The sequence below is a fragment of the Danio rerio genome, chromosome 18, assembly GCF_049306965.1.
Source record: "Danio rerio strain Tuebingen ecotype United States chromosome 18, GRCz12tu, whole genome shotgun sequence".
NCBI classification, from domain to species: domain Eukaryota; kingdom Metazoa; phylum Chordata; class Actinopteri; order Cypriniformes; family Danionidae; genus Danio; species Danio rerio.
Genome location: NC_133193.1, coordinates 17,359,183 through 17,386,290, shown reverse-complemented (window position 1 = coordinate 17,386,290; position 27,108 = coordinate 17,359,183). Strand labels below are relative to the sequence as shown.

The following is a 27,108-nucleotide window of genomic DNA, read 5'->3' as shown; positions in this document are numbered from 1 at the left end:
TTAGGGTTGTGTGTAGCAGGGGCCAGCAAGTGAAATGCTGTACAGGTAAACCTCACTCCTCTGACCACTAAAGGCACTTTAGCAACAGACGCTAGAGGCCATGGTCTTTAGCCTCCTTGGTAGAGCAACTGACTTCCGGGGGGAGGAGGTCAACGTTTCAATCCCAGCTCAAAGTGGTTTGGGTGGTGTAGGACCAGCGGGGTTACATTGGTGCCGTGACCCGGATGGGAATGAGGTTTAGGGGGGGTGAGTGTAGCAGAGACCAGATAGTGAAGTGCTGTGCAGGTTAACCTCACTCTCCTTACCTCTAAAGGTGCTTTAGCGACAGACGCTAGTGGCCATGGTCTTTAGCCTCCTTGGTCAACTGACTTCCGAGGGGAAAGGTCAATGTTTCGATCCCAGCTCAGAGCGGTTTGGGTGGTGTAGGACCAACAGAGTTACATTGGTGCAGTGACCCCGGATGGGAGTGAGGTTTTAGCTGTGCAGCTAAACCTCCCTCCTCTGACCTCTAAATGTGCTCTAGCGGCAGATGCTAGAGATCATGGTCTTTAGCCTCCTTGGTAGAGCAACTGACTCCCATGCAGATGGTTGCCAGTTTGATCCCAGCTCAGAGCTGGGTGGGTGGTTTAGGACCAGCAGGGTTACACTAGCCAGTTACTAGGGTGTTCTGTGTGATTGTAAGGCAGATGCTAGAATATTCTGTGGATTCTAGAATATTTTTGTGGTTGCTAGGATGTCCCTTAGGTTGCTAGGATACTCTTGTTGTTGCTAGGTTGTTCTGGATAGTGGCTAGACGGTACTAGGAAAAAAAAATAAGGTCAAGAATCTTGGTGTGATTCTGAAGTTAGATCTGAGTTTCAGCAGCAAAGCAGTAAGTAAATCAGCATACTATCATCTCAAAAACATTGCAAGAACTAGATGCTTTGTTTCCAGTGAAGTCTTAGAGAGACTTGTTCAAGCTTTTATCACCAGCAAGGTGGATTACTGTAATGGATTCCTCACTGGCCTTCCCAAAAAGACAGTTCATGGCTTTACACTGGCTCCCAGTCACATTCAGAGTTTAAAGTATTATTACTTGCCTATAAATCAATACGCAGCCTAGGACCTCAACACATTACAGATATGCCCACTGAATACAAACCTAACAGATCTGAATACAAGCATCACTCAGATCTTTAGGATCAAATAAATTAGAAATTCCAAGAGTTCAGTCAAAGCAGAGTGAATCCACCTTCAGCTACTACCCGCCCTGCTGCTGGAATCAGCTTCCAGAAATGATCAGATGTGCTCCAACATTAGACACATTCAAATCGAGACTTAAAACACCTCTGTTTAGCTGTGCCTTTAATGAATGAGTACTGTGCTACTTCCGACAGATCGCACTATTATGTATTTCTTTTCCTTTTTTTTATTTTAAAGCCAGTTTTAACACATTTTAATCTGTTTCATTCATTTTTAATCTTTAATTTTATTTTCTTATACTTGTTTTTTATTCCTGTTTATGTAAAGCACTTTGAATTACCATTGTGTATGGAATGTGCTATACAGTATAAATAAACTTGCCTTGCCTACCATGATTGTGTCTCAATCCACACCTTAGCTCCCGAGGTTATTCATCAGTATCTCAGTTTTCAAAAATATAGTCTATAGTAAAATTGATTGTTTCATTCAAATATTAAACAATTATAGATAATTGCTAGATATTTCGTAGCCTAGCCATGTTTGTTCATGTTAAAATAAGTAAATAATTGATTGTTTTTAGAACACCGGCTCTCTATGGTCATAACATTTAATGATTTGGGTCACATGATTCAGATTTCATATTTTTCCGTTAACACATCGATTAAGAGCACATAGTGCATATTCCAGATTTTCATGGTACATTGTGGGACTTTTCAGGGCACAAAGTTTCAGTGAAATATCAAATTTTGCGATTGAGACAGCATTGAAATGGCTTACGCCCCAATCAATGCAATCACTACTAAACAAGAGAGCTGATTGAGACGCACCCCATCATGTGTGATAGTACGATTTATTGCATGACTAAAACGTTTAAGAGAAAATTTCATAACTATTTGAAATGTTTTAATTAATGGTGTACACTTTATGAACACTTCAAGTTTAGCAAACATGGAAAAAATAGAAAAGAGAGAGCAAAAACAAGCCAGATCAAAGTTGCCATCGTGCTTACCTTCTCATCAAACATCTCTCTCCTATCCAGCATCTCTCGCAGAGTCTGTAGGATCTTGATGCACAACTTCTCCTCTTTCTCCATTAGTTTCTTGGTGTGCTTGATGAGCCTGAGAAAAGATAATATTTCACACAAAACTTCCATTATAAAAAGGAGATTTTTGTGGAAAAAAATTACTTTTAGAGTCCTTTTGTAATAGCACAAGTCTTTATGAAAACTTTTGATCAATTTAATATATCCATGAAGAATGAAAATTACATTTCATAAAAAATCTAACATAACATACTGTCTGCAAACTTTTATATTTTAGAAAACGTACATATTTTAAATCTGTAAATAAAATCAACTGAATTGTAAGTCCAAAAGAAGCTAAGACAAGTATGTGACAATAAAACAGGAAATGTATTCCAGAAGCATATCTTACTCAGTCTCAGGTAATAGCTTAAATTAGATACTCAAACCCCAGGCACATTCACAACAAATGCATTTTATAGATCATATATGATGCTGCCGACACACTAAATTACCAAGCAATCAGTTCTGACACACATAAAAAAATAGAACCATATTCTCAATTATACTTGCATCGCAGTTTACATGTTTTAAAGCTATAAACACCAAGTTAAGTATGTTGTTGACGTAAACGCTTAGAGGTACAGCAGAAATTCTAAACAATTTATAATGTCATACCTATATACGTGGCTATTTTTACCACTGGACCCATTTAATATATTCATTGCAGATGACGCACGGTTTTAATTTGTTTGATGTAGGTGTGTGTCTCACTTAGATAAGAAGGCTCCGTCTTCAGTGCGCAGCTGAGCAGACTCAGGAAACAGCATCTCTGGGCTGTGCAGCACATCTACTAATACTGAAAACTCTGCCTGAACTCGTGGATTAAACTGCTCCTCCAGATACGAAACGACCCCCTGAAACATGTAAATGATGTCAGATTAAATATAACACACTCAAAAAAAAAAAACAATTAATATGCAAAAGTACTATAATCATGCGAGTACATATAGTATAATAAGTCTATATGAGATATTAATAGGAGCTGGTGGTGAAAATGGCACCTAAATGAAAAAATGACAATGGGCAAAAACTGGGAATGCACAAAGAATGCACTGATATGGACATTTTGGCCAATACTGAAATGATAATATGGAAGTTTGGGGCAATACTGAAAACCAATAATATGGAAGTTTTGAGAAAAACTGATAATCAAAAATATAAAATGCTTGAGCGATACTGATAACAATAATATAGATATTATGGGTGATACTGTTAATAAGAAAATCTTTGGTGCTACAGATTTGCAATAACTGACATTTTGGGTGATACTGATAATAATAAAGAGATCTGGGTAATGATCATAACCAAAAACAATTTTTTTTGGGGAGATACTGATATTCGATAACATGAAAGTTTTTGGTGATACTGATAACCGACAATAAGAAAATTTAGAGTGTTACTGATAACCGATAACATTCACATTTTGGGACATCATATAATATGAAAATTTTGGGTGATACTGATAAACGATAACATGGAAATTGTGGGTGTTGCTGATAACTGATTACATAAAAATTGTAGGCGATTCTGATATCTGAAAACATGGAAATTGTGGGTGTTACTGATAACTGATAACATGAAAATTTTGGGCAATACTGATAACTAATAACATGGAAATTGTGGGTGTTACTGATAACCAATAACATGGAAATTTTTGCCCAATAACAATTCTATGAACATTTTGGGGGATACCAATAACATGGACAATTTGGATGAAACATAATCGATAATATGAAAATTTAGGGTGATACTGATAATCAATGACATGAAAATTTAGAGTGATACTGATAATCGATAACATTGAAATTTTGTGTGATACTGATAACCGATAACATTGAAATTTTGGGTGATACTGATAATCGATAACATGAAAATTTAGAGGGATACTGACAACCGATAACATTGAAATTTTGGGTGATACTGATAACAGATAACATGAAAATTTAGAGTGATACTGATAAACGATAACATTGAAATTTTGGGTGATACTGATAACCGATAACATGAAAATTTAGAGTGATACTGACAACCGATAACATTGAAATTTTGGGTGATACTGATATCCGATAACATGAAAATTTAGAGTGATACTGATAACCGATAACATTGAAATTTTGGGTGATACTTATAACCGATAACATGAAAATTTAGAGTGATACTGACAACCGATAACATTGAAATTTTGGATGATACTGATAACCGATAACATGAAAATTTAGAGTGATACTGATAACCGATAACATTGAAATTTTGGATGATACTGATAACATTGAAATTTTGGATGACACTGATAACCGATAACATAAAAATTTAGAATGATAATGATAACCGATAACATGGAAATTTTGCCCAATAACAATTTTATGAACATTTTGGGGGATACCAATAACAAGGACATTTTGGATGAAACTGATAACCGGTAATATGAAAATTTAGGGTGATACTGATAACCGATAACATGAAAATTTTGAGTGATATTGATAACAAGTAACATTGACATTTAGGGTGATACTGATAACAAATAACATGAACAATTTGGGTGATACTAATAACCACTAGCAAGATAAATTTGCCAGATACTGATAGCCAATAACATCAAATTTTGGGGCGATACTGATAACCGATAATTTGAAAATTTAGGGTGATACTGATAACATGGAATTTTGGGCGATACTGATAACCGACAACAAGAAAATTTGGGATGTTACAGATAACATAAACATTTCAGGAGATCCTAAAATGTAAAAATTGATATTGATGACCGATAACACAAAAAAATTGGCCGTTAAAAAATAACTAATAACATGAAAATTCTGGGGTACTGATAAGATATTAAATGGAAATTTTGGGTGAACTTTGTAATGTAGTGCTCATGAATGTTTTTTTTTTTTTTTTTTTTAAACCTAAAACACAGCCAATAATTCCAAAGCCTGCCTTCAAGCTTTCTGATTGGAGCCCTTAGTTGGAAATTAAACCAATGACCAGCACTGCATGTAAAAATTTTTAATTCGAAGTTCAAATTTAAAAAAAAGACGCTGTGCTCAAATGCACCCCACTTCAAAAGATGCAGCATGCGAGCGTAACATGCAGGCAAGTCCATCAAGCATGTTTACATTGAAAAAAAGTCAAAAGTAGCACACTGAAATGTATTCTGTGTGAAAGAGGTTCATTTCAGACACAAAAACAACTGTTCACCTTTTATAATTGCCAGTGCTTTTTTTGTAAATCCTCTGGTAGTTTTGTAATGCCAAAAGAGGATTTGATGCCAACCAAGATGGACAGTCTTTAAATTACAGTTGGCAACACATGCTGACAAAGATAACTCACTGATTCAATGAAACCTGACAAAGTGTCTGTTGCCATTTGTCGTGATCTGTCAGTCGAGTGCTATTCGGCCTTAAAAGTGACAGTTTTGTATCAGAAGGTGACACCTTACCTGTAGTTTTTCAATGATCTTGTAATCATGTGCTCCAAAGGGTTCCTTGCGGGGTCGTCCACGGGCTGACAGCCTCCAGTCTTTAACCGCTCGCTGCACCATGCTGGTGTGTGTCTTCAGTGATAGCGCATTGACCTGACCATCCAGGTCCACTGGAATAGGAATGGCCCGACTCTTAGCTGAGAGGAATGAGAGAAAGCACAGCACTTATAAATACACATTTTTCCCATAAAGTAGCTGACCACACAATGCTTATACCCTTGTATAGCAATTTCTACATTTGTTTATTTATTTATGATGCGCGTTTAATATATATATAATATTTATATTAATATATACATAATATTTGACTACATATTTTTTAAGATACAAGAATTCAGCTTAAAGTGCAATTTAAAGACTTAACTAGATTAATTAGGTTAACTAAGCAAGCTAGGGTAATTAGGGAGGACATTGTGTAATGATAGTTTTTTCTGTTGACTAAAAAAATATTGCTTATAGGGGCTAATAATTTTGACCTTAAAATGGGTTTCAAAAAACTCAAAACTGCTTTTACCCTTTTCCTGATTTTACCCTACCCTACCCTAAATGTTTGAAAAAGAATAAATATTGCACAGGAGGGTTAAAAATTTTGCCCTCAACACAGTATACTGTAAACACTCACCGGCCACTTTATTAGGTACACCTGTTCAACTGCTCGTTAACACAAATTTAGAAACAGCCAATCACATGGCAGCAAGTCAATGCATTTAGGCATATAGACATGGTCTAGATTAACTTTTGCAGTTAAAACAGAGCATCATAAGGGGGAGGAAAGGTGATTTAAGTGACTTTGAATGTGGCATGGCTGTTGGTGCCCAATAGGCTGGTCTGTGTATTTCAGAAACTGTTGTTCTACTGGGATTTTCATGCACAACCATATCTAGAGATTATAGAGAATGGTCCGAAAAAGAGGAAATATCCAGTGAGCAGCAGTTCTGTAGGTGCAAATGCCCTGTTGATGCAAAACGTTAAAGGAAGTCAAATGGACAGACTGGTTGGAGCTGATAGAAAGACAACAGCAACTCAATTAACCAATCGTTGCAACCCCGGTTTGAAGAAGAGCATTTCTGAACACACAACATGTCCAACCTTGAGGCGAATGGGCTACAGCAGCAGAAGAACACACCGGGTGACACTCGTATTAGCTACGAACAGAAAACAGAGGCTACAATTCGAACAGGCTCACCAAAATTGGACAACAGAAGATCGGAAAAACGTTGCCTGATCTGAGGAGTTTCAATTTCTGCTGCAACATTCAGGTAGTATGGTCAGGCTAGTGGTGGTGGTGAAATGGTGTGGGGGATATCTTCTTGGCACACTTTGAGCCCATTAGTACCATCGTGGATGTGCTGCTGACAAATCAGCAGCAACCGCATGATGCTATCATGTCAACATGGACCAAAATCTTTAAGGAATATTTTCAGTACCTTGTTGAATCTATGCCACGAAGGATTAGAGAAGTTCTGAAGGCAAAGTGGGTCCAACCTGGTACTAGTAATATGTACCCAATAAAGTGGCCGTTTTTAAACATTTTTAAATTCAACAAAAAAGTCCACATAATTTGCATAGTTATGGCTAAACTGGCAAATATTTAAATTCATTAAAACACTTTAACTTTAACCTGTAAACCAAATCCTTCATTATATACTTAAGATACAATTCTACCAGTCAAACCCACCGACGTCAGCAAGTGTTTTGATGCAGCCCTCAATGTTGGTCTTCTGTAGGGAGTTGAGCCATGTGCAGTTATATAGTCTACAGGCTGACTGCAGCAACTTTATAAAAGTCGCTTGATGAGCCTGAAGGTAAAAATAATAAAAGCAATTCACAATCAACCAGCATGAGCAACACAACAATAAGAGTGATTCATAGAAGACAAATGCATCTCCACGTCATTGAACTTTCTGGCTCTACCTGCAGTTTAGAGTTGCTGACAGAAAACTGGGAGCCAAAAAAGCCCTTGACAATGGCCATGATGGTATCAGTGACGTATTTTTCAAGGCTTGTGTCAGCATTTTTCCTGTCTGTGGGGCCAATAGACACCTACAACAACAACAAAAAAAATCATAATCTTCATCAGTGTTCAGGATGTTCAGCACCCACATAAAGCACAGATCAGTCACAGATGAACAATTTGACCTGTACATTATGGCTCAGATTGCGAGGGAGGGAATTGGAGAAGCGGTTAAACTCACAGTGGCCATGTCTACCAGGAAACTGTCAAAGAGGTTCCAAATGTGATCGCTGGTGTAGATCTCCTTCATCTCCACCTCAGTGTCAACATAGCAGTGGTTGACGAAATTTACGTAGGCTATTTTCACCTGTAAAATATTTGAGAGCAGAGATCAAAAAAAGAGATGCAACTGTTTTATTGTGCTTTATGGATGTATAGTTAAAAACCATGTTATACATTGTTAGAAATAATCATTAATTAATAGTTTTCTGTTATTTATAATTAATAAGGGTTTTTTCATATAGTTACAGCTAGATTGACAAGTAACATTTTAAAAGTTTTAATGCATACGTGAATATTTTTCTAATGAAAGGCTCTGGTGCTCCCCCGGAAAAAGGGGGTTAGCCATCTCCAGGTAAAAGGAAAGTCCTTACCCCTAGGTGGAGGAGTTCAAGTATCTTGCGGTTTTGTTCACGAGTGAGGGAAGGATGGAACATGAGATTGACAGGCGGATTAGTGCAGCGGCAGCAGTAATGCGGTCGATGTATCATCCGTTGTGGTAAACAAAGATCTGAGCCGAAAGATAAAGCTCTCGATTTACCAGTCAATCTACGTCCCTACTCTCACCTATGGTCATGAGCTTTGGGTCATGACCGAAAGGACAAGGTCTCGGATACAACTGCAATGAGTTTTCCTTGCAGGGTGGCAGGGTGCACTCTTATAGATAGGGTGAGTAGCTCTGTCACCCGGGAGGAGCTCGGAGTAGAGCTTGTGTCCCTCCACATCGAAAGAAGTCAGCTGAGGTGGCTCAAGCATCTGTTTCGGATGCCTCCAGAACACCTATCGAGGGAGGTGTTGCAGGCATGTCCCACCGGGAGGAGGCCTTAGGGAAGACACAGGACAAGCTGGAGGGAGTATGTCTCTCGGCCTGCCTAGGAACACCTCGGGATCCCCCCGGAGGAGCTAGAGGAAATGTCTGGGGAGAGGGAAGATTGGGGTTTTCACCTAAGACTGCTGCCCCCATGACCCAGCCCCGGGAAAGGCAGAAAAAATGAATGAATGCATGAATGAATGAATAAATGAATGAAACACACAAAACAGCTGCATTACTTCAAAATAGAAGACTTTTATAACAATTTAAAAGTCTTCACTGTCAATTCTCATGACTCCTTGCTGAATAACCACAGCCACAGTCATTTCACCCTGCAGCCCAAGAACTAGGTTGCTGTTGGAAGTGGTGTTAGTGAGGCCAGCAGGGGGCACTCAACCTGCGGTCTATGTGAGTCCTAATGCCTCAGTAAAGTGAAGTGGACACTACTTTCAGAGAGCGCCGTCTTTTGGATGAGACGTTAAACTGAGGTCTTAACTCTCTGTGGTCATTGAAAATCCCATGGCACTTCTTGTAAAAGAGTAGGGCTTCAACCCTTACCCATCATGGCCTCCCAATCATCCCTTTCCACCGAATTGACTGTCTCTCCACTCTACCTATAGCTGGTGTGTGGTGAGCGCACTGGCACCGTTGTCCTGCGGCTGCCGTTGCATCATCCAAGTGGATGCTGAACGGTGGTGATCGTGTGGAGGGACCCCCCCTCATGATTGTGAAGCGATTTGGGTGTATGGCCATACACAATAAATGGGCTATATGAATACACATTACATTACATAACATTAGTGGTGACTTGTAAATATAAAACCATCTCACATTTTGTGAATATGATGATTTTTCTATAATTTTATTGAAATAAATTGATTTCTTTTTTTAAGAACCTAAATTTGTCTTTAGTAAACAACAACTATTTATTTATTCACATATTCTCAAATTGTTGAGTCACCTCAGGAGTGCAGCCGTCATACGTGACCACATTGACGATGTCATCGAGCGGCAGGAGCGAATTGCACTTGAGCTCAGTGTCCACGTTCTTGCCCTCAGTGCAGGCGGCCAGCAGCTCCACCAGGGTGATGTGATACATCAGAGCCCCCGTCTCATCCAGCCCTGAACACATCATGCTTTGCAGAGCAGGGAACGAGGCTCGGTCATTATAAAACACCAGCACGTCTTCTCCACCATTCACCAGCTACAGCACAAAAACAACAGACAGGCTCATTTACTTCTTTAGATAATGTCTGAGGTCAGTTAGTGGACTGGGGAAATAATAAAAATTAAGATATTCTAAAAATGTATTATAGGAGAAAATATATGTTTTAAAAGAACTTAAAACAAAAATAAAAAAAATTTAAAGTATTTTTAAATCATAAAATAGAAAATAACTAAATAATATATAAAAATAAAAATCTATCTTTCCATCCATTAATGCATTAAGGTCAAATTTAGTGAAATCTCTTTTAAATAATTTATTTATAAATTATTATTTTATTATTATAAGTGTCTTCATTGTTCAATTGTTGTAATTATTATTATTTAAATTATTTATTATTCAATTATTAATAATAATTCAACTTTTCTTAATAATAATAATTCAATTATCCATCCATTCACTTCAAATGTATTGAAAAAAAAATCACTTAACTATTAAGTCTTCATTCTTCAGTTATTGCTCTTATTATTATTATTATTAATTCAATTATTCATTATTTAATTATTATCAATAATTCAAGTATTCATCAATCAATCCATCTATCCATTTCAACTGTATTGAAAAAAATAATTTAATTCATATTTATTCATTTGTCTATATTCTTCAGTTATTGTTATATTATTATTATTAATTTAATTATTGTTAACAATAATTAAATTATTAATCTATCTATCTATCTATCTATCTATCTATCTATCTATCTATCTATCTATCTATCTATCTATCTATCTATCTATCTATCTATCTATCTATCTATCTATCTATCTATCTATCTATCCATCTATCTATCTCTTAAATTTATTGAAAAAAAAATAAATAATATTTTTTCATTTGTCTTCATTATTTAATTATTAATAATTTATTCACCCATCCATACACACAGACACAGACACAGACACAGACACAGACACAGACACAGACACAGACACAGACACAGACACACACACACACACACACACACACACACACACACAGACACACACAGACACAAACACAGACACAAACACAGACACAAACACAGACACACACACACAAAAATCTCTATATTAAAATTTTATTAATATTAATATATATATTAATATTATTGCACAGTAATAATTTTATTTGTCCACATATATAAATATAAAGGTATTTACTAAACGCTATCATTTAGCCAATTTTGATTTAAAATTAATAATTTTATTATTGTAAGTTAATATATTTCAGAATACTAACAGTACAAGAAATGTCCTTAAAATGTGTTGATAACTTTCATTTGCATTTGTCTATCATATCATTTATATAATAATTGCAATAGGGTATATGCACACAGACATTAAGTCAGCCAGCCCCAGGGTTTCCGGTTAATTGTCATCCGCATTTAAGATCTGATCATAAAAAATAAATAAATAAATAAATAGCAATCTTTATTGTCTGGCTGAGATCCGATATAAAGTTGGTATGAAGACCAGACAAGAAGCACAGCGTTAAATTATATTTTTCCACACCATGTCATTAAAATATGGAAATTAATTTTATTCCAGAATTTTAAACAGAGTTTCTCCACTAGCCTGCTGCTACTGACGGCGCCTGCATTTAAACGGGTTTTCATCTCTTTTTATGCTTTAACAACCAAATAAATGCTTAAAAAGGAAACCTTATGAAGTTAAAAACAGTCGCATAAAGCTTTCACCAGAAGATCAGGATTGGCTAAAAAAACACTAGCTCTGCATATAGCCCATTATTATTATAATAATATTTTTACAAAATCTTAAACTGTGCATTACGGATACTGCAAAAGTTAAAATTATGTGCATTTCAAACTAAATATCCTTCTCACCTCGTTCATGACTTTGCACTGACATTCCTTCACGTACTTGCCATCGGCTTTAACAATGGTCTGCAGAAAGCGCAGGTACTGAACATGGCGGCCGTGAGTTTCAATGCAGTGCACGAAGTGATGCACCACGCGGTCACTGATCTCATTGCACAGGTGATAGTTGTTCATGAAGATGTAGCACATGGTCTTTGCCTCCAAAAGCTGAAAAGACAAAAATCAAACCAAACACGATCAGAATCCCCTATGAAAACCAAACAAATATATTATTCATTTCATGGACGCGTAATGCTCATTAACAGTGTTCAATAATTGATCAGCTCAAATGACTGCTGTAGCAAAATAACAGAGCATGGCGCTAGCAATGTCAAGGTTATGGGTTCAATTCCTACATAAAGCAACAATTGATGAAATATGTACCCTAAATGTAAAAAATAAGTCACTTTGGATAATGCATACATGTAAATATAAATAAAACGCACCCCTGGTGTGAGGAAGAGGTTGAGATGTTTGTGTAGCAGCGCCTGGTTTTGAACGTTGTCTTTGCAGAAATACTGAAGAAAAGTGTGGGCTAAAGTCATGATCTCATCCATTTTTTCGTCCCCCTGATGATGAAGAAGAGTTTTATTGTCAGTACAACAGCCATTTCACCAAAAAAATAAATAAATAAAAAATCAAGAGTTCACATTTTGCTGATGATGGATAATAAAGCTTGTTTGGCATGTTGTCCCGGTAGATAGCCCTGAGCTCATAAGATAATCGAGCCCTGAGCTCCCTCCCATTAGCAGGGTGAGAGGGGAGTTTTAGCTCAGGTAGATCTTGATAAACTCCCCTGACTCGTTTCTGGCTACTGACATGTTTAGGATAACTATAGAGAGATATACAACTCACTAAGAGCTTGACTCTGATGCCAAATCAGAATGTTAACTTTACTTAGGTTGCATGTTTTTAGACTGTAAAAGGAAACCAGAGAACCTGGGGGAAACCCACGTAAGCATGGGGAGAACAAGCAAACTGCACATATATGTTGACTAGGTACATATTCAAGACTGATTGGTGAATCATGTGTTAGCTAATGCTGGACCGGCTGTGGACAATCATAAGCATGTGATCCTATTGAAATTTTATAAATAAACTTTACTTATAATAATACTTAGTTCAGCACAAAAATGTGTTTTATTTTTAGATTTTCAATGGAGAAACTGAAATTTTTCACATTTGATTAAAAAACCAATCATTTGTTCACCAAAAATGAAAAAGCCTTAAGAGTTTAGAACAACATGAGCCTTATTATGACTGCCAGATAAAAAATCTATTTTAATGCATATCTCATTTAAATGAGATCATATTTAGACAGCAAGATAAAAAAAAATCTGATAATTTTTTTTCTGTGGTTTGAAACTGATATCCGTTTGTCTGCCTGATGTGACTGGAATTTGCATAGATTTATTTTTTCTTCCATTAGACAGTTTCACTTGGCACACTATGGAAGTTTTTGTAAATGCAGCTAGAGTGAATATAGCTTAAGGAGACAGTTCATCCTCATTTTTCTTGTAAACTTTATCACCTATTACATGCTCTTCACGTGATCCAAACCTGTACACTACCTGACAAAAGTCTTGTCGTTAATCCCAGTTTTAAGAGCAACAAATATTAACTTGACTTATAGTTTATTATATGGAAAAGTGGCAGAAGGTACATGTTTCAGATGAATGATCTGTTGAATTGCATCCCAATCATCACAAATACTGCAGAAGACTATTGGAACTCACATGGAGCCAAGATTCTCACAAAAACCAGTAAAGTTTGGTGAAGGAAAAATCATGGTTTGGGAGTACATTTAGTATGAGGGCATGTGAGAGATCTGCAGAGTGGATAGCAACATCAACAGCCTGAGGTATCAAGACATTTGTGCTGCCCATTACATTACAAACCACAGGAGAGGGCAAAAAAATGCAGTCCTCCAATCTCATGGGAGTCACACACAGTACTAATTCTTTTGCCCTTGCACCATGACGTTATATTCTATACTGCACATTAATTCTGTTAAGCAAATAGACTTTTTACTCAGCAAAGTCAGACTTTCCTGTCCTAATTAAATAATTAAAAATCAAGACATGAATATATTTTATGTTAGTAAAATAAGCGTAACCTAGGGGCCTTTGCCTTTTATATAAGCCACTTTCGATACCAATTGATGGACTAGAAGTCAAGTTATTATTTGCTGTTCCAAAAACTTGGATAGGCGACAAGACTTTTGTTCTGAATTCATGCCCAAACTTTCAGATTTGTTAATCCATCAAAGACTGAATTAATCCTTTGAGCACTGCAGAACCAGCATCTCTTCACCTTCTCATAGGGGATCTGCAGCAGGTCCAGCACCACAGTGTGAGCCCCCATGTTCTTCAGCAACCGCTGCTGCTGCACGCGAGTCTTCTTAGCAGGAGAGCAGAGTTTACTGAGACTCAGCAGGATCTGACACAACACACACAACATCACAAAACAGGAATTACACACAGAGATTCATCTGCTGTACCTGCAGATCTTAGCATTACTGTTTAATAATTTTTTATATGCTTTTTCAGAAAATGTAGCACAAAAAAGTTCTCACCTCTTTAACTATCTTGTAATTGTTGGCTTTGTTGCTGTCTATTTGAGGTTTACTGTTGCCATCCTGTACTGGGCTCAAGATACCCGCTTCCTGTAAAACAAAAAAAAACATACAGTCAGATGTCACTACAGATATTGATTTTCTATGATGAATACTGATATAGATTTATATAGAGTCTCAAAACATGCACAGATCCATTGCATTTCTGTTTAAGTAACATTTTAGAGTTACTTAGGTGTTTTTATTAATATAATGTTGTTATTTTAAGTTTTGGTAATTTTGTTAAGTGCTCCATACATTTTTAAGGTAATTTTACATAGTTATATTACATGTTCTCATAATAATATCACATTACATAGATATATCATTTCGACTTTCAACTAATAAATTAATTCTAATTGACTGTACTCAACATATTTCACCCAAATTGCAATACAACTAGAAATGTTGCTTTGACAACAGAATAAAATAAAATACAGTACTTGTAAAAATGTTAAAAGTCGAGTAGTTATGGCTGGAAGGGCATCCACTGAATAAAACATATGCCAGAGTAATTAGTGGTTCATTCCGTTGTGGAAACCCCTGATAAATCATGGACTTAACTGTCGGATAACGAGTGAGCGAAGTTACTTTACATTGCATTTACATTTTATTTCAAATGTATATGATTTCAAAAGTTTAGTTTTAACAACAACGTAATTTGTCTGCTTTTGATATAACAATAACAAAACAATTACAAAGAATTGTGCAATAATGTTAGTTAATATTAAATTATAAGGGCCTAATTATTATTCAACCAACCATATCAGTCATACAAAAGATGTAAAATAATACACTGAGGCAAAAAAGCAAATCTGCTGAATTATAAATTAATGACAGAGTATTTTCCTGATGTATTCACCTCTGAATTCTGCTCTTTGTTTTGATTCTCAGTCAAATCCTCACTGCCGTAACCACCGCTCTTCTCCACCCACAGCTCTGATTTCTCCACTGTCAGACGCAGCTGATCTAGGCTCGCTTTAATCTTCTTATAATTCTCCACATCCTCCTCAGAAACCAGCAACTGGACCTGCAGAACCAAGATCAGCATCCAATGATTCTCATCAAAACTGTTCACCAGACCCTCAATACACTAGCTATGTTTCCATCTAAAGTTGTAAATTTACATCATGCACAAAATTAAAATATTTCATTTAACATAAGCGAATAAAACAGTATCCGTAACATGTTCAAGAAAACAAAAAATCCTCACTTCCTGGGAAACTAGCCATATAATAGGCAACATTAGCTCTTCTTTCCTCCATAGTAACTTCATTAGCATAGCACATAGCATTAACATAGCACTTCATTATCTTGTGTTTGAAGGTGTTTGCTTTATATTTACATTTACATTTAGTCATTTAGCAGACGCTTTTATCCAAAGCGACTTACAAATGAGGACAAGGAAGCAATTTACACAACCAAGAGCAACAATGAATAAGTGCTATAAGCAAGTTTCAGGTCTGTAAAGTCTAAGAAGGGAAGTATTAGTAGTATTAGTTTTTTTTTTTGTTTTTTTTTTTTTTTGTATTTGTAAAAATGATAGTGTAAATCAGTTCTAGGATGTAACTATACAAAATAGTTTTGAGGGTAAACTCTTGCTTAGGTCTTCACAGTCATAATTATTATTAAAACATGAAATATGATTAAACATTAAAACATTTGAGATGTGTAAGTGGAGATTGGTTCACATGTTAGTCATCCAATCAAATAATCTGCTGATCTAAAAATCACAACTTTTTAGTTTGCATCAAGCAAATAATTTAGCAAATTGGTTTTTATCATATTTTTTCTTATCAAAGACTGAGTGCACATTTTTATACTTTATGCACATCTTGGTGTTCCCATGTAGGGCTTTTTAAAAGCAATATTTAACCTTTTCACTAACTAGTACTAAATAAACCTGCATAAACATTTTTATTACTAAAATTCCATGACTTTACCATGATTTTTCCAAGACTTTAAAGTAAATTTTCATGACCTAACGTTTCATGCAATGTCTTCATATGCGTGGTGAAAGAAAAACAATTGCATGTTTAAATTTATTACATAATATCGTAAAACATGCAACAACCTATTTAGTTTCAATTTATATTTATATCTATTCAAATTGATTTAGATAATGCTTACACCGCACTAATAATGTGAGAGTATGTGATTGGCCAAGCACAGAAAAGAAGTAAACAACCTATATTCAAGAATACAGATATCTGTTTTCTATGACTTTTCCAAAAATTTGTGGGATAATGATGGTTTGTTCTGTAGATTATCGAAAAAAAATATAGCTTAAAGAGGCTATAATTTTGAGCTTAAAATGGGTATTAAAAATTTAAATAACTTAAATACTTGTTTATTCTAGCTTAAATAAAACAAACAAATATTTCTCCACAAGAAAAAAAATGATCAGACATACGGTGAAAATGTCTTTGCTCTGTTAAACATCATTTGGGAAATATTTAAAAATGAAAATCAAAGGGGGGCTAACATTTATATGTATTTTTATAACCTGGGTAAGGCATAATGTTCGGCCGAAATTTATGATAGGTAACTGTCTGTCAACAAATGTAGATTTGTTTATCTGCACACCCTGTTCATGCAGGTAGATCTGTCATTTGCATGTTTACGTGCAGCATAGCCACCTACAGCTGTCAGAGAGTGACAGGCAAACTCAGCATCAACCTGACCTTCTTTCTGAAATACAAACGTGGCCTTGAGTCCACGAAAAGAAAGGTTGTTTTGAAAGGGCTTCTGCCAAAAATGCTGAATCAAAACTTTTCTAAACCTTTCCTGAATAAATATCAGAGTTGCTTTTGCATGCTGCAGAGAAATTTGCAGTTTAAAACCACTGAAGGATCTGAAGGATGACAACATGTTTGCAGTATTTCTTTTACACAGGTATGTTTTTCATTTGTTTTAGTTGTGCAAAACTTATGTAGATTGTGTTCTTTTATGAATGGGCTATATGCACGGTGGAAACGTGTGGTGAAAGATTGACTATTTTCAAGTTCGTAAGGTACCTTTCACAGCATCAATAATGTAATTAAATCAGTTCGGCTTTAGGGACCAGCCAAGACTGATCAAACCGATTTCTTGTACAAATGAAAGGGTTAAAATGCACAAATAGTTGGGTTGTTGAGAAGAAGTCAGTAGTATGAGGGAAACCGAGACCTGTTTGAAGGCCTGCAGAACTTCAGATCTCTGGCTGAAGTGTTTAAAGATGAGTTGAAGAGAGCCAGAAACCAGCGGAGGATAGTCCTGCATGATGAGGTGAATGAGCACCCGCAGAAATGTCTGACCGCCTTCATCGTCGAGGTCAACTGGGCTTCTCTCTTTAGCGCTGTGAACACAAAAAAACACGAAGTCAGCAAACAGAGCCAGACCGAGTCAGGTTCAAATGCATTATAGAGACCAAACACAAACCAACAAACACAAGGCCAGTGATCATTTCCTCACCTTCCTGAAAACATATTCTCAGCTTTTTCTGCAATGTCCTCGATGTTTGGTTCTGGAAGGGACCACAGAAGAATTAAAAAACAGACAAAGGACAATTATTCGATGCTGCCATATATCATAAAAGGCTTTTCACCTGCCATAACAGGAACCTCTGCCACTGAGGCAGAAGCATCCAAAGTATGGTCACCAAACTCTTTTTTATAAATGGACAGCAGATAGGTGATGCGGTAATCCAGACGCACATTCAGAATGAACTATGAAAGGAAAGATGAAATACAGAAGGAAAGTCTAAAAATCACAACAATATTTTATATAATCTCAAATTCTTGGGGTGTATGAGGTTAATATAAATATATTTGATAACATTTACTTAAAGAAACTGTTCATAAAATTGTCCTGACACCTTTACAAACATGACATGACACAAATACAACGAACATTTTATTCATGCAAGCGTCATTAGCTCGATGTCATTTTAAATGCAATGATGACATTGTGTCAGATGTACTTCACATTACCAAAACAACATAACTTGTCATAAATATGTCATAAACATAACTGTCATAAGGTCTTTTTAATTGTCATGAATTTAAGTATTATTTGTTTCAGTAAAACTTTCATTAAAATCACAGTGTAAATTCTCTGTCAAAACAATATGTTAAGATATTTATTGACATTTTAATTTCAAATTCTGTTTTAAAAACCATGCTTATTTGGTTTAAAATAACTGTAGTTATAAAAAAGTAGTTTATAATTTAACTGAATAATTTATTTTAGTGAATTTAATGATGAATTTTCAGCTTCATTCCTCCAGTCTTTAGTCACTTGATCCTTCAGAAATCTCTCTAATATTATTAATAATAATTATTATTATTATTAATATTATCATTAATGGTAATAGTAATAAAAGCAATAATGACTGGAGTACTCATTTCATTTAAAACTACATAAATAAGTAACAAATATGTGTTTAATAAATACATATTTGACAATTTAACTTTTTTTTTTTTTACATTTAATAAATGCCACCTTGACGGTAGTGTATATTTCACATTAGGAACCATGCGCTCAAGCTGATTTTTGGGAAAGGGGCACTTCAGCTTGTGTAATACTAAATGACTACATCTATATTATTTTTATAAATATCAAAAACAAAAGCCAAACAGGAAACTTTTTTTGCTTTCATAACTTGAACTATTTGGCATCTAAACAGGTTTCCGCAGGCAGTGAATAGTTTTAAACTTACAAGATGTTTTTGTTTTCTATATACACACTAACTGATTTACCTAATAATGTCAGCTTGAACGTCACTAAAGCATTATAAATACTGCACACCCCTATTCAAAACCTTCTTTCGTCACAACTTAAGTTGCATAACACATAAATTGATCTCATCTGAATAGCTTTCCAGCAGTCTACAGGGGCTTCACCTGCAGAATCTCAATAATCCTGAGCTTGGTGTCCATCACCATGACGTTCTCGTTGTCAGGGAGACAGATCTGCTTGCCGTGGATTGGCTGAGCGTCGGGCAGACAGTGGGGCATCATCAAGCCTCTGCTCAGCACCATCTGAGTCACCATCTCACCCACACCGTGGATGGTGCGCATGACATTATTACCTACACAAACACAGCCTGAAGTGTTACAATGCCTCAAGGACAAACTCGCAAAATCCTGGAAAACAAATCCTGAAGCAGCGATACTAAAGGAAAAACGTCAACTTTAAAAAACAGGGTCTCCTCACCTCCCTCTGGGCCCTTGTTGAGTTTGGACATGAATGTGTAAGTGGGTTGGACGATGTCCAGAATGGCCAGCAGGGTGCGCGTGAGGCTCAACAGCTCATTAAAGCTATAGAAGCCAAAGTAGACTAGGTTACGTGCCAGGTGGACCACCTGTGACAGAGACAGACAGAGGGGAACCCATTAAAATTCAAAGTGTCAGAGAGTCAATCATTAGTATTCTGTTAAGGCTAATGCTGCCAATCTGCTGTATCCCTGAACACAACACATAATACACCTCAAAACAGACAGAAGCAGAATAACAGGATTTTACTAGCTACACCAATTTACATGCCAACATTAACAAGTCTGATTCACTAAAATAAAAAAATAAATGTGTATATACATATACATATATATATATATATATATATATATATATATATATATATATATATATATATATATATATATATATATATATATATGTTTTTTTTTTTTTTAACTTCTTTTTAATGAAGAAAAAGTTAAAGAAAAAAAAATACAAATTCAAATATTAAATTAAAAAATATTTCAAATTGAAAATAAAAGTCTCCAAGGGTGCTATCTCCAACATAAATAAAACAATTTTCTCATTCAGTATAATGTCAGATTCCTCATCTTTGTCTAAAATAAAATTAGACCTGCAATCAGATGTCAACCATGTTTTTTCAGACGATAAATGGTCAAAAGTTCTTCGTCGTGTACATACTACATATATGTGCTCATCATTCACTGATGCAGTTTAAACTATTACACAGAATTTATTGAACAAAAGTTAAACCATCTAAAATAAACCCAGAAATTGATCCCATTTGTGATAGTTGCCGACAAGCTCCAGCTAGCCTCTACAATACCTTTTGGCTTTGTCCAGAGTTAATCTCTTTTTGGACATCAATCCAATTGAACCTTGTCCTTTAGTGGCACACAATCCATTTCTTTCAATATTGCACGTATTTGTAGTTTAAAAAGAAAAAGTCATCCTCTCCATATTTTGAACATTAGACACAATATCCAACCATTCGATATCTGTTTAGTTTGATAATGATTTTAATTGAATTTAGTTAATCAAAAATCGCTGTTTACATGGTAGACTCTTAATCAGAGTATTGTCTTAATCTTATTAAAATTGGATTATTGGTGTCCATGTAAACGTACTCAATGGAAGTAATGAAACGGATATTCAAAAACATCTAAAAGTTGTCAAATGCAGACAAGTTCAAAACTTTTTAGACTCCTTTTACACCAGCATTTAGTATCATCCACTTGCGACTTATCAACATGAAATGCATCTTAATACCAGGTGTAAACAGGCCTTCAGAGTCATTCCTTTGAGAGTCATTACACTTTACACTACACACTTTACATTCAGAAACAGTGTTGCCAAATAGTAATCCAGCAAACAGCATCAGACCATTTCATTATTAGCATCCACATTAATAATTAGCCCTCACTAACCAAACCAAACTAAACCAAACGTCTCTCACCTCAAGGGTCAGTTCATTCTTCTCTCTGTCTCCAAATGGATCAGGCTGACTGACCACATCTTTGAGATATTCGTCTACAAAATGCATAGTAGGTGCAAACTTTCTCTTCATCTCCTCTCTGGACGTGTCTCTGAACTCATAGTCATACCTGAGCACCAAATGGACATTTAGTCAAGCCAAACAACACAATTCAGTTTGACAAATACATTCAAAAGTAAAACTGGCAAAGAGAGTTTGTCTTACTCGTTGACAGAGATCTTGGAGGGTATTTCGGTCCAGAGACGTGCATAACGAACAGGCACCACGGCCTCCTGCGGGTCACGGTCCACGTGCATGTGCAGCATTAGACGACAAAAAGAGGCACGCAGGTTGTAAGGCAGGCAGTCATCAAACATGCATCGCAGGATTAGATCTACTGGTAGCGGAATGGAAATCTGATTGATGGCCAGATACTGCCGGTCCAGGCACATTTTAGCAAAGAGATTGAGTTGACACCTGTGAAAGATTGAATAGGTCACTTGACTAAACATTGTTCCAATGAGGGACATTTGACCCCAAAATGATCATTGTACTTGCTTATGATTTACTTTTTAAAATAATGGCAATTTGTTTTCCTGCAGAAGAGCATTCTGGAAGATTTTTAAACAAAACTATCATTCTTGGTGGTTTGTTAAATGCAATTCATTGGCTACTGGCACAATGTAAAATAAAATTCACGGATCCTGATGATACATACACACATGTGTAGGGTCCACCCAGTTGGTCCAATGACGGTATCCAATGGTGGATGAAGGTTCACTGCATGTTCGGTCTTTCCAGTGCACAATGTTGATTTATATTAAACTTAACTCATATCTGACTCCAATTTTAGTATGAGATGGTTTAGAATATTAATATGTTTATCCTCGTTTTATCTGACTCCAATTATAAAACATTGATAAGATTATTTTGTTTCCTTTCACATTATTTTAGATTATGATTGAATATTCTTTTGATTTGTTATTATACCTTATTCTCTTTTACTCAGATTCCGATAGCATCTCGAGTCTTGGACCGGCCGGGTATACAATCTCTTAATACAAGCTTGTCAGTCTTGGTCATTAAACAGAGGCGATTAACCACTCTCCTAAAAAGGCAGAACACTACTTACTCAATTTAGGAGATTTTTATGTGGTCCCCATGGATCTGTTATCTACTTAATCAAGACAAAGTATTTTAATAATAATCGCGCAGGATTATACTATTGTAGATGAAGGCCTAAATATCCACATTTAAAGTAGTTTTAACAATATTTTGTTGTTCTAAATAGTTGGCCTTTTACAGTCCAAGTATACATGAAATAATGCCAATTTGTTAGTCGGATCTCTAACAACATTGAATAGCGTGCCACGCTGCTCCGTCTAACATGTTTTAGTCCGTTACTAACCTGTACAGTGGCTTGTAGTGCTATGGACAACAACATTTATCAGTGATAATAACACGAACTCTGTTTGAATCATTCAAAACATAACAATTTATTAGTCAGGTAAATGTATTATGCCAATTCAATCAGTCAATTCATAAACGATCAATACAAAACATCAAATTATCAAAGATAACTCCAAGATGAAAAAGATGCATTCCTGACTTTGAAATATACATAACATGGAGCTAGCCATGTTATGGGCTGATCTGGTTAGGCAGAATCGCCCTGAGTTTTTCTCAAACCTTGCCTTAAATAATCCAAGAATTCCCTCAAGGAAGGGGGTGTGTGTAAAAAGTCACACCCTTCACAGTGGTTCAAAAGATGCCTGAAGTTATATATTTATTGTGTTGATTATATCTATTTCTGAGAGAATGAGACCATTGTACCAATCGCACTGAGACATTTCAAATGATATCAAACATGATAGTTAAAGTCAGTTTGGTTAATCTAAAACATTCAAACATTGAAATGACCATATGCGTGAGTTGGGGGGATAAAGCTGAGTCTCAGCATAGTCAGATGCAAATGCAGCAGGAACTGGTTTTTCACGCATTCCCCCCTGGTGGGTTGTGGAGTCCATTGGCCCTGTCTTCAGCTCATGTTTTGAATTGTCAAAGACATTAAAAATATTTGCAATATTTCAATTCTTACACATGTATGTGATGTACTTTACATGTACACATACACTACCTGACAATAGTCTTGTTGCCAATCCAACAAATAACTTGACTTCTAGTTGATCATTTGGTATCATAAGTGGCTTATATGAAAGGCAAATGCCTCTAGATTATGCTTATTTTACCTAAATGAAATGTGATCATGCCTTGATTTTTAATTATTTAATTAGGAAAGTAAAGTCTGACTTCGCTTAAACAAAGTCTTGTCACTTAACAGAAGTAATGTACAGTATACAATATGAAGTCATGGTGCAGTAGAAAAAGAATTAATATTGTGTAGGACTCATATGAGCTTGGAGAACTGCATCCACGCATCTCTGCAATGACTCAATTAACTGATTAATAAAGTCATCTGGAATGGCAAAGACAGCGTTCTTGCAGGACTCCCAGGGTTCATCAAGATTCTTTGGATTCATCTTCAATGCCTCCTCCTCCATCTTACCCCAGACATGCTCAATAATGTTCATGTTTGGTGATTGGGCTGGCCAACCCTGGAGCACCTTGACCTTCTTTGCTTTCAGGAACTTTGATGTGGAGGCTGAAATATGAGAAGGAGCGCTATCCTGCTGAAGACTTTGCTCTCTCGTGCGGTTTGTATTGTAATGTCTTGATACCTCAGGCTGTTGATGTTGCCATCCACTCTGCAGATCTCTTGAATACCCCCCTTACTGAATGCAACCCCGTACCATGACTTTTCCTTCACCAAACTTGACTGATTTCTGTGAGACTCTGGAGTCCATGTGAGTTCCAATAGGTCTTCTGCAGTATTTGTGATGATTAAGATGCAGTTCAACAGATCATTCATCTGAAAATCTACCTTCTGCCACTTTTCCAGATGAACAACTAGAAGTCAAGCTGATATTTGTTGCTCTTACAACTGGCATCGGCATCAAGAGTTTTTTACAGGCAGTGTACACTTGATTATGTGACAAGAGGTTAATATCACTGGTAATAATTTAGTTTCGCCTGTATATGCTTTTTTAAAGCCATTGTTTTGTTTTAATTAAATAACCAAAAATAATGGTTTTAACTCAAAATCGTATACTTTAAAAATAAAGGATCCTATATTTATGATCAGCAATCTTTTAGTACTCAGAAAACATAAAACACAAACAAGAAATTGGAAAGTTAACTTAAAAAAACACAATTAAATATGTGACAGGAGCCACTGGTATTAATATTAATTTCCATGCTTTTATTTTATTACTCTTAAATTGAGGGTAGTCATTAATTTGCATTTTATCAACTACCAAGAACTGCGATTTAAGTGAAAACTATTCTACTGAAAAAAAGTCACGTATATCTTGAATGGCAACAGCAACTGTTGTTTTTTGAGAAGGATACAGACTGGGTGCAGTTGCAAGCTGAGCTACATGCAATGCTTTTAATGCACACACCTAACCCCACCATTAAAGTTTGGTTTATACTTCTGTGTCTAGTGATCGGCGTGATCCACAGCATAAGCAACATGCGTAGCTGTGCATTCATACTTGATTCATACGTGCATTCATACGCGCTGTTTCTGTTGCTCTGCAATAACACTTTCGAAATGCTAGTTGACAGTGAGGTGTTTATGTTCCTGTGTCAAGTTTCTTCGCTGGTGTTTTGTTTTATCTGAACGCTTCTTAATGTACAAGTGGTTCAAACTCGCTCATTTTGAGGTAGGAACTGGTGCACGTGCAACAACTTTACCATGAGGTAAACACAAAACAAAACGTTCCATCTGGACCTCCTTCACTAGACTCCATACTTGTAAACATTCGCTCAATCAGGTTTGTGTGGCTTTCGGTCCCACCCACACTCGTCAGTGCTACCAAGCCGATTAATTACAGAGCTTGCGCTATGCATCGTTGCGATGTATAGTTGCATTATTTGAGAGGTGTGCGTCAGCGACGCCGACGGCCACAGCGGGGGCTATACATCCACGTGTAGACTGCGCCGTAGCATACGCGTACGCTTGACGCAGGAGTACAAATCAGCCTTAACTCTAACCCTCACAGTGATGTCATCAGCTCCATTGAGTGCATTGTGTCTAAGTAAAGTAAAAGTTAAGTAAAATTCAAGTCAAGTCTCCAGTTGTGGTTTTACCATTACCTGTAATAGGTGATGATGTCCGTGTCCAACTTTTGTCCATCCTTGGCATCCTGTGCCAGGTGGCGAATAGACTTTCCATGAGGCTCTTTGTGGTGGTCAATCCAGTACAGCCACACCTCTTCATCCTCAACATCATCATGGAGTAAAGATGACTCCAGAGAGGTCTCTGTGTGCTGGATCAGTCTAAAGAAACAGAAGATCTCCTCATTTATAATAACACAAATGCAAAATCACACTTCATAATAGCTTTGTACGGTTTCATTGTTATACAGCCAACTTCTGCAGAGCAAATCTCACTTGGTCTGAATGAGGATGTCCGCATTTGTGGGGTTTAGCATAAACTTGCAAATCAGCTCCTGAGTGACGGGAATGGCAGTTTTGTTGGACACGCACAGGTCAGACAAGTAATCCAGAAACCTGTGAAAAAGATGTAAAAGAAACATCCAATTGACTGTGAATTCTACACTCACCAATGCTTGTGAATGTGTAAGTCTCTGGGTCAGACCTGGGCTCACGGTTCCTGCGCAGAAGCTTGACAAATGTCTCGATCTCACGTGCTGTGATGTGCTTCTCTAACAGCTTTCGGTTGTTGTGCAGGAGAGCAGTGATCGTGTCTTCAGCCAAGATTTCATAGCCAATCTGAGCCTGCATGATTGAGAAGTTCTTGGCTATGTACTCCTGTTAGAAAAAGTACACATGTATTAGTATTGAAGTCAATGGTGGCTGATTAAAAGATCACCCAAAAATTCTGTCATGATTTACTCATACTCCACATGTTCCAAACCTATTTGAGTTTCTTTCTTGTAAAGAATGAAAAGGAAGATATCCTGAAGAATTCTTGAAAAAAACTGCTATTGATTTCTATACTATGTTTGTTCCTATTATGAAGGTCAATGGCTGCTTTTTTCCAACATTCTTCAGTATACCTTCCTCTGTGTTCAACAGAAGCAATTGATAAACCTTTAAGACTGCTTGAATGTTTGTAAACGATGAAAACATTTACATTTGTTATGCAAACTATGGCCCCGTTTACACTAGTGCGTTTTAGTTTTAAAACGGCGTTTTAGAATGAAAACGATCCGCGTCCACACTCGCGTTTTACCCAGCGTTTCTGAACTGCTCTCCGTCCACACCAAAACGCTGAAAACGCACATCACGTGACCACACACACACACTTTGGCAATCGCTGGAGCCCATCTACCCAGATGAGAGCTCTGCTAGTCGGACTTCTGATCAAGCATCTCCCGCTGGATCTAATCTCACTATATTTATTAAACGTGATATTTCATTCATCTTGTTGTCTTTATCTAACGACATATTCCCTGACTTTGGTCATTGGAATTTATTACTTTTTCTCAGGTAACGAGTTTTGGCTGAGCACAAAGATAAGTTAATGATTAATGTAACCACATAGCCTACATTCTGTATATTGACTGATCGCTTGCCTTTATTTCATATAATGTATAAACTTATTGTATGTTATACTTTTATAATGGCCATTATCGATTATTAAAACTGATATTCAGCAAAAGAGAGGGTATGTTTCGTATTTTCACTGAAATTGAAAGGAGACAGTTGTTATCGGCTCCGTTTTGTTATAAATATCCACAGTGAAGATTATGCTCATATATGCAGCACGGCGCCTCAACATTTCTGCTGTCTGTTTAGTTGTTAATATTAAATAAAAATAGCCAGTT

General features: G+C 36.3%; 1 protein-coding gene across 1 annotated transcript in view; it reads right to left on the bottom strand.

The window, feature by feature from the left end:
• itpr2 (inositol 1,4,5-trisphosphate receptor, type 2) overlaps nucleotides 1-27,108 on the bottom strand; it is a 164,623-nt gene that overhangs the window by 94,932 nt on the left and 42,583 nt on the right. Inside the window, exons 16-37 of the mRNA XM_021467780.3 lie at nucleotides 25,917-26,089; nucleotides 25,709-25,828; nucleotides 25,412-25,594; nucleotides 21,419-21,670; nucleotides 21,176-21,323; nucleotides 19,676-19,823; nucleotides 19,363-19,550; nucleotides 18,066-18,186; nucleotides 17,933-17,984; nucleotides 17,648-17,816; nucleotides 15,342-15,509; nucleotides 14,441-14,530; nucleotides 14,179-14,304; nucleotides 12,312-12,434; nucleotides 11,833-12,033; nucleotides 9,750-9,992; nucleotides 7,940-8,065; nucleotides 7,659-7,787; nucleotides 7,423-7,543; nucleotides 5,703-5,881; nucleotides 2,978-3,120; nucleotides 2,192-2,300 (exon numbers count right to left, since the gene is read on the bottom strand). Coding sequence (XP_021323455.1) covers nucleotides 2,192-2,300; nucleotides 2,978-3,120; nucleotides 5,703-5,881; nucleotides 7,423-7,543; nucleotides 7,659-7,787; nucleotides 7,940-8,065; nucleotides 9,750-9,992; nucleotides 11,833-12,033; nucleotides 12,312-12,434; nucleotides 14,179-14,304; nucleotides 14,441-14,530; nucleotides 15,342-15,509; nucleotides 17,648-17,816; nucleotides 17,933-17,984; nucleotides 18,066-18,186; nucleotides 19,363-19,550; nucleotides 19,676-19,823; nucleotides 21,176-21,323; nucleotides 21,419-21,670; nucleotides 25,412-25,594; nucleotides 25,709-25,828; nucleotides 25,917-26,089 — 3,312 coding nt within the window. The remainder of the gene's footprint in view (nucleotides 1-2,191; nucleotides 2,301-2,977; nucleotides 3,121-5,702; nucleotides 5,882-7,422; nucleotides 7,544-7,658; nucleotides 7,788-7,939; nucleotides 8,066-9,749; nucleotides 9,993-11,832; nucleotides 12,034-12,311; nucleotides 12,435-14,178; nucleotides 14,305-14,440; nucleotides 14,531-15,341; nucleotides 15,510-17,647; nucleotides 17,817-17,932; nucleotides 17,985-18,065; nucleotides 18,187-19,362; nucleotides 19,551-19,675; nucleotides 19,824-21,175; nucleotides 21,324-21,418; nucleotides 21,671-25,411; nucleotides 25,595-25,708; nucleotides 25,829-25,916; nucleotides 26,090-27,108) is intronic.